General features: G+C 36.5%; 1 protein-coding gene across 2 annotated transcripts; it reads left to right on the forward strand.

The window, feature by feature from the left end:
* Positions 1 to 991: 991 nt before the first annotated feature.
* LOC577928 (mitochondrial import inner membrane translocase subunit Tim17-B) lies at positions 992 to 7,482 on the forward strand. Of its 2 annotated transcripts, none has more exons than XM_778127.5 (7): positions 992 to 1,093; positions 2,734 to 2,833; positions 3,248 to 3,311; positions 3,992 to 4,120; positions 4,656 to 4,691; positions 5,098 to 5,172; positions 5,608 to 7,482. In XM_778127.5, the coding sequence occupies exons 1-7, from the start codon at positions 1,068 to 1,070 to the stop codon at positions 5,676 to 5,678; spliced, it is 501 nt and encodes a 166-aa protein (XP_783220.1). In that variant the 5' UTR covers positions 992 to 1,067; the 3' UTR covers positions 5,679 to 7,482. The 2 variants fall into 2 exon arrangements, with proteins under 2 accessions (XP_783220.1, XP_030828551.1); XM_030972691.1 differs by lacking the exon at positions 992 to 1,093 and adding an exon at positions 1,111 to 1,130.
* Positions 7,483 to 7,913: the final 431 nt, after the last annotated feature.

Raw genomic sequence — 7,913 nt, forward strand, 5'->3', positions numbered from 1 at the left:
GTTGATTTCGCTATTTAATTCAATTTATTTATGTATCTGCCGAAATAAATTGAAAACAGTAGCAGTGAATTGATCTCTGAAGGAATTACGTTTCAACTGTTTTAATCATCACATGTCTACAAACATATAGATGTATATAAGCAGAAATATAATGAAAATGTATTCATCCAAACTGATTTGATTATGACTGAAAAAGTGAATTATTTATTGAATATTACGTTTTGACGGAATGATATGAAGATGACCGGGCAGCGGTGCATAATGATTGGCACGCGGTTGTATAACCTTTCGAAAGAGCCGTAAATGTCTTCTTATCTTGAATACACAAGTATCAAAATTGTTCATGAGGATAATGACCTGAAAAAGGACAGACAAGGGTGGCTGTACTTACATGAATAATGACTGTGACATACATGTACTTTCTTGCTTAATTGCGGGGGCCTTAGACTTTTTCAAGTGCTCTTTACCGTCTATCAAACAAACAAATACAGAAACAGACAAACGTTTTAATGATCGATCAGGGATCTAATGGATCTAATTAAGGAGAATTTATACACTCTGACATGAGTTGGAAAATAATACGTAAATTTTATTTTCATTATGGAACACTAAAATGAAGGCTATAACAATATCTTTTTCACTTATTCACCACTCAGTCTTATAGTCAAGAGTTATGGCCTAGCCCATCTTTGATGTTTTTACACAACGGGTAATTATAGGCCTATACCGACTGAAACTTCAAATTGCCCTGTCTCCCACCCCTGCCCCTCCCCTGCCCCTCCCCCGCACGCCCCCCCCCCCCCGGCCCTCTGAGTCCCTCCCTTTCTCTCTCTCTCTCTCTCTCTCTCTCTCTCTCTCTCTCTCTCTCTCTCTCTTACCCTCTCTCTAACTCAAATAGCTTGACCCTGGGTCTGATAAACTTACACATGCAGTTCATGGACGATTAATTAAAAGCTTTATTTCTACTGGGTCTGAATTGAGCAGACTATTAATCACCATGCATATGGATTCACTTCCGGGTCATTCATTACATGCTCTACATTGCGTAACTTAACACCGGTGAGGCAATGGAGGAGTACGCACGTGAACCTTGGTAAAAATACACCTTTTTCATGATTCCTTTTTGTTTTGTAAGTGTACTTAATTAGATCTACAAACTTAAATAATGAAAAATGTTTTTATTTTTGTTCACGAATGCAAATCTTGACGATTAACGAAATGAGTATGACGTGACGTGAGAAACTATTGTTGGCATTGCGTGAGAAGATTTGTCCGAGTGACGAGTGTGAATAGTGAACGACAGAACGGACGACTCTGCGCCGGGCCCGGCCTACGTAGGGGCTCGTGCCCGGCCCGATACCGTCCCCTACCGGCGTCATGCCCATGACTGTTGTTAAATATGTTAGTTTGTCATGTTCAACGTACGAGTAGATCTAGATCTAGATCTATTTGATTTTAAAAAGAACAGACACAATTAAGAATTTGGTAATTCTACATGATATTCTGGCCAGATTATCATTAGAATAGTAAAAACTTCCAGAACATTCTCAATCAGACCAAAATAAAATGACTAAAAAGGATACTAAAAATGATCAAAAATACCTTCTGGATCAGTAGGGGCGCTGGTCTGAGAATGAGAATCGTTCGCATATACATTTCTTTGTAAACGCAGACAAATCACGTCCCCCTAAAAAAGGTCAAGGATCGATCGTAAGGATTTTCGCAAACTTTTTTTTCTTCGGCTCTCTGCGGGTTGGCGTTTGGGTTCCCGATCCGTTCGCTGGCAATGCGGAAATTGAGCGCTGTACAGTGAGTTTACTCTCTCTCATTGGCTGAGCCGCTCGAGCGACTTCAAATTTAAACGAGAGAGGGCCCACTTCAGCAGAGAGCGCACTGGCAATGCCAACACAAAATATTACCAAACACACGGACATGTCATGCGTTATACAGGTGGTGCACTTCACAGATAACTGATGCACACTAAACATAGGTACACACATGTACAATAGAAAAATCAGCAAACATTTCAGTACAACTCGCAAGTTTGTACCTTAAATATGACGAAAATGAGAATTTTTCAAACTTCTGAAAGATTTCAAATAACGGTAAATAACTTACTTTTCAAGGATGCTGAAAAAATCGTACAAAATAGAAGATTTAACTAGAATATCATGAGTTTGGTATCAGATTTAAACACAAAATCGCAAGCTTTCTCCTCGCACTCTTGTGTTAGGTTGAGCGAATGGCAGCCAACTATAGTCGCTCAAAAGGGCCCTGGTAGGCGCCATTCTATGAAAATGAGGCTGAGACTGGATGAACGTAATGCACATGCACTAAATGTAAACTAAAGTTCTATGTGCCCAGTTAACTGTCTACTTTTATGGGTTTTCCGTCTTCCCGATGATATTTTTGTACACGACTAACAGGGGAGTTACCCATCACTACACCACGATCCACTGACAAAATCCCCAAATTTGAGATTTGCATAGCTGTAGTCAGGACCTGTAGTGATCTCAATTTTTCAAACCATTCATAACTTTTTTATTATTGGTCCGATTCATTTCAAACTCCTGTGATTGTGTTCCTTTGATGTTTCTGTTTTCATTCAAATGAACTTATTACAAAGGTTTAAATTTGTGTAAGAAGAGTTCTTTTCATGCCAAGTTCAGATTGTACATGTTTTTGCCTTATTAACAATTTTACTCTTCCTTGACCTTGCTTTCTTTCTACCAGCCCATGGCGGATAGTAGATGACTGTGGAGGGGCCTTCTCCATGGGAGTGATTGGAGGATCTGTCGTTCATTCCATCATCGGAGCAAGGAATGCACCTGCTGTAAGTGTATCATCATTCTTTTCACTCTTTGATATGTTTCAGCATCACTTTGCTTGTGCAAAATACACAATCTTTATCTACAAGAATCGTTTGTATTAAAGGTAAAAGTGTATAGAAGGATGCAGCGAATGAAGAAGAACCTACAAATTCAAGATTACAATCTAAATTTCTCTCTCTTCCCCAACCCCCAACACACTCTCTATTTTTCTCTTTTTCTCTTTCTCCTCACATTAATACATTTGTACCTTTGTCATCAATCCTTTTAAACCTGAAGATATGTATCTATTTCACATACATGTATTTAATTTTTTTTTTTTAATGGTAGGAATTACACATCTTTGTCTTGGTCACTATATTATACCATTGCTATCTATAACACCCTGTAACTAGTTATGTTTTCTTTCACTTGTACAGGGGTACAGGCACAGACTTGTTGGTAGTTTTCTGGCTATTAAACACAAAGCACCAGTAGTTGGAGGTGAGTCAAATCTTAATACATTGATCTACCAATCTATAATGCTGTTTTACCTTGGCTTTCAGGCATTGTTTAACAATGTTTCCAGTTCTAAAAATCTGAGATGCATGGCCCTACGTGTTTTCAGTGTCTGTCATATGGTGTAATATTGAAGCCCTAAAAGAAATTCGCTTTAAAATTATCATGAAGTGCTTCAAAAAAGTAAACATCTCTGAGTGACCGGTTTTACCATACTCATTTTCCCAAATATACTGTAGTGTTATAAAAACTGTTAGGAAAACTTTTTTTGTTTTTTTAAATTTTGAATTCCAATCATAAATATTTTGATAATCAAACATGCAATTGGCTTGTAAAAGTCATGGGATTAATCTCTGACCTAAAGGTTTATACATGATTGCAGCATGCTCTAAATCCAGGATTCTGTGTAGAATCGGAGGCAATTGAAGTTACCTAATACCTTTAAACATAAACATGCCAAAAAGATCAAAGAAGTGGATCACATACTATGGTAATTCCTGTCCAATTAGATGTAAACAAGATTACCAGTTTATTGGTATCATACATTGTACCACATGATATAGTTTGCATGTTTACGACAAATGTAGTGGCTACACAATTAGAATTGTATATATAGATTGTCATATTAACTCTTTTGATGTTGTTCATGCTACTTATTTGCTCAGGTAATTTTGCTGTATGGGGTGGGTTATTTTCAACATTTGACTGTGCACTGGTCCACATAAGGAAGAAGGAAGACCCATGGAATTCAATTACCAGTGGAGCTCTGACAGGTGCTGTCTTAGCAGCAAGAAGTAAGAATTATTATACAACAAGTGTATGATGAATTTATTAGTGTATGGGCGTTCTAATTTACACAACAAAAAGTTTGATTCAGTAGAGAGGAACCTCATAAAGAACCCCCTTGGAACGGAAGCTACCTAGTTGTAACATAGTTGTAACAAACCCTCAAATGAAAAAGGATTAAAAATAACAACAAACAAACAAACAATAGACGTAAAGAAGTGGTACCAGTAAATTTTATCTGTTATAATGAGACTGTGTTTAATACACCAGTGTTCCACTGTATGATGCTACTACAGCAATTAGATTGAAAAGGTATTCAAAGGCGAATATCAAGTCTTCAATATAGTTGGAAAGGTTAAAACTAGGTTTTTGTCAAAAAGATGTTTATGTATTTTCATCTGTTTTTTAATTTTATTTTGTACACCTGTTTGTCTTTTTGTTTGATTGTGCCATTCTGATTTAGATATTTCATGTAAAATATAAGTATTTCCATATTTGGACAATAAAGCATTGATATTGATTATGCCTCTTCCTTTATTTCAGATGGTGCTGTGGCTATGGCAGGCTCTGCGATGATTGGTAAGTTTTGCAAAAGTAGAAACAAAGTATAACAAGAAGTTGATGCAATTGTCTGATCAGATTGTGCTCATTGGCATGCTTGGAAATTCATGTACTTGCATTACTAAAAAGAGCTTTGTACAAATCACTTTAGTTGTAAAGACACAATTTTTTTTTTCTTATCAGATGTATATTTGATCTTCAGCAATATGAATTAATCTAATAACATGAAGCCAAATGCAATTTTTTAAAATATCTCTGAATATATCAGATGATATGAAATGTAGGTATAAATTAGTAGGACTAGCGTGGGAAGCTGATCAATATAAAAGTACATTTAAAAGCTAACTTGGATTGATGAATTTAATTTTGTGAAATACAATATCATTTGTTTATTTTATTTTGTCAATTTGCTCTGTTATATCAGGTGGTGTTCTGCTGGCGATGATTGAAGGTGTTGGAATCCTCATGACTAGAATGTCTGCAGAGCAATTCAGACCAGGTAAATAATACTTCTTTTTTTTTTTTAGGGGGGGGGGAGGGGATAGCCGATTGTAAGTCATAGCAGTAAATGCACAAATTTGTTTTTCATAGTCTAAAGACCAGTTTATGTTTGTAGCTTCTGAAAGAAACGGGTCTGTGGAGGTTTTTTTTTTGTTTTCTCTCTTTTAGAAATATCAAACAGCCAATGTAGATCCACCAATCATGATAATTGCTATCTTTTGTCAACCTTTATTTTGTACCACCACCCCCCCCCCCTTTTTTTTTCATAATGGATTTGAATTAAACAGCTTTTAAAAATGCATTAATTATTCTAGAAATGAACAAGGTTGTCCGGTATTTTCAAGATCACAATACTTCTTGCTATTACTACAGCAGTCAGCCAAGGACTCTAATCCTATTTCTGTCTATTCTCTTTTTTTTTCTTCATCTCTAGTGAACCCACAAATGGAAGACCCATCGCAATTGGATCAAAAGGGGCCTTCGTTTGGAACTCAGTATCAATGATGATAATAAACTTAGTGCATTGTAGTAATGATATTGCCATGAACGGACTTGCTTCTCTGTGCGTACTGGGAGTGTGTGTACCTGTATTGACCATGGATCGTCCAGATTATTCAAGAGATTTTTGCTTTGAAAACACCTGGAGGAAGTGATCAACTTTGAATCAGTGAACCAATCTGCCAAACACGCCATGTGATGGAAGCTGAGGCGAGACATGGATGTGTTTTGAAAACCATGATGTTGTCATCTGAGCAATGATACGTGTTCAGCAATGTACATGGTATTCCCGGTGTCATTTGTTTAATATTGTACTAATTAACATCTAAATTATTGAATGTCTATAAATGATGATGGGTCAGAGAACAAATTGCTCTTAATTCTTTGGTTTAAGATTGATCTGAAGCGATACATGCTTCAAAGATAGATATTTGATCTTTTAATTTACTTTAATATTCCCACTTCCACCCTGTTTGCATCAAAGCACCTCTGTAAAAGAGAATTGAAAATGTATGACGGTATATGTGTACACGTGGATGAATCGGAAAGTTGGAATCATATCGATGTACTTCTCACTGACATATGATAAGAGGTAACAATGTCGCACAGTGGCATCACACTGTCTTTCCGGTGCAGACACTTCTGTGCATTTGGTATATGAGGAACTTGGTTCTGTATTAAAATGCATGGTAACTCTGATTGATTGTGGTTTATACAGTACATCAAGCTGTGATCATTTAAACTTTGGCTTTCTCTGATTTTTCACAGGGCATCTGAAAAGAAATAGAACTAAAATTTCTAGAGTTTGATACAGATGTAGTCAATATCTTGATTTGTTAGAATAAGGAACCTCCAACGAACATCATGCAATACACAAAGTCATCAGTGGCGTTATTCAGTGTATACATGATCTTATTTTAGTTGTAACATTGTAGATTATAGAATTCATGCATTTATATTTTGTTATACTCATTGGGGGTTCGGATGAAACAGAGCACTTTAATGTCATTTGTATAGCAGTCTTCGGGTGTTCCTATTCATAAAACTGAAATAGACACCTGAATACACATTAATATTGCTAATTAAATCTTTTAAGTTTCCATCCAAATACCAATCAATGAATTTTACATTTGCTCCATCACTAGAGTCACATGAGAAAAATTACATGCAATAGTAGAGGTGTCTTGGTCGAGTGGATATGTCACTGGACCAGGGATCGTATGGTTTGCGGTTGGAGTCGCTTCGCTGCAAGACATTAATCTACATTTGCCACCCTCCACCGCGGTATTAATTGGGTGCCCGGTAGGATGCAAATGTTAATGTGGTTGGATTGGCACGTGTGCGCTGGTAAAATAGTGCCTGGCTAGAATACTCCCCAGGGAGCAGAAAGTGTGCACTATCATGATTATCGATGACCGGGGTAATAATAATAAGAAACGTAGTAGTATCAAAGAGCTATACAAATGTGAATATTATTATTAGTATTATGATTATTGTTTGAGTTCTCTGCAGTAATTAATCTGCAAAGTTCTTTGTGCATTCAAGGTTGTGATGGCCTGTCTGTGTGGGGTCCTTTATCATAAGTACTTTGTTCGTAAGAATCCCATGATCAAACGCATGTGTACACACATGTAATTTAAATGAAACGAAGGAAAAGCAGATTGAGACGTTAAGTGTAACATTTTTACTGCTTAAACTATGACCTCATAGATTTGACCTATGGTAGTCCCTTGAAAATGAGTATAGAAAGGGATCGTAACTTCAGTCCAATGTCACATTTACTCTCTTGTAAAGTAGTTTCATAGTTTATTTCAAAATAAGAATATATTACATGTGCTCTCTGAACCCTCAAATACACATTCTAATGGCCATAAATCATGGTTTAGAGAATATGATATATAGGATATTAATAGAAGTAATGCATAAGTGTAATGACCTGTGTATTCATGATGACCTTTATTGATGTGAAAGCTTACTACCAATTGAGGAAATGTGATTGTGTAAGTTCAATAACAAGCTTATTCTCCACCTTGATGTACGGGGTATGACCGGTCTATGGTTGATAATACTGATGGTATAGGTTAAAAAGAAAGAGAGGTTGTTATATGTTCTGAAGTCCAACCTTCAGTCTGTAGACATATGACTTGTTCATCAACTGATTTGTAGGAATTACAGCAACGGCTTTTGTTACCCAAGTCTTTGTCACCCACCCCTACATATAGCTAAGAGCCGGGAGAAGCC

The sequence above is a fragment of the Strongylocentrotus purpuratus genome, unplaced genomic scaffold, assembly GCF_000002235.5.
Source record: "Strongylocentrotus purpuratus isolate Spur 01 unplaced genomic scaffold, Spur_5.0 spur5_scaffold_6, whole genome shotgun sequence".
NCBI classification, from domain to species: domain Eukaryota; kingdom Metazoa; phylum Echinodermata; class Echinoidea; order Camarodonta; family Strongylocentrotidae; genus Strongylocentrotus; species Strongylocentrotus purpuratus.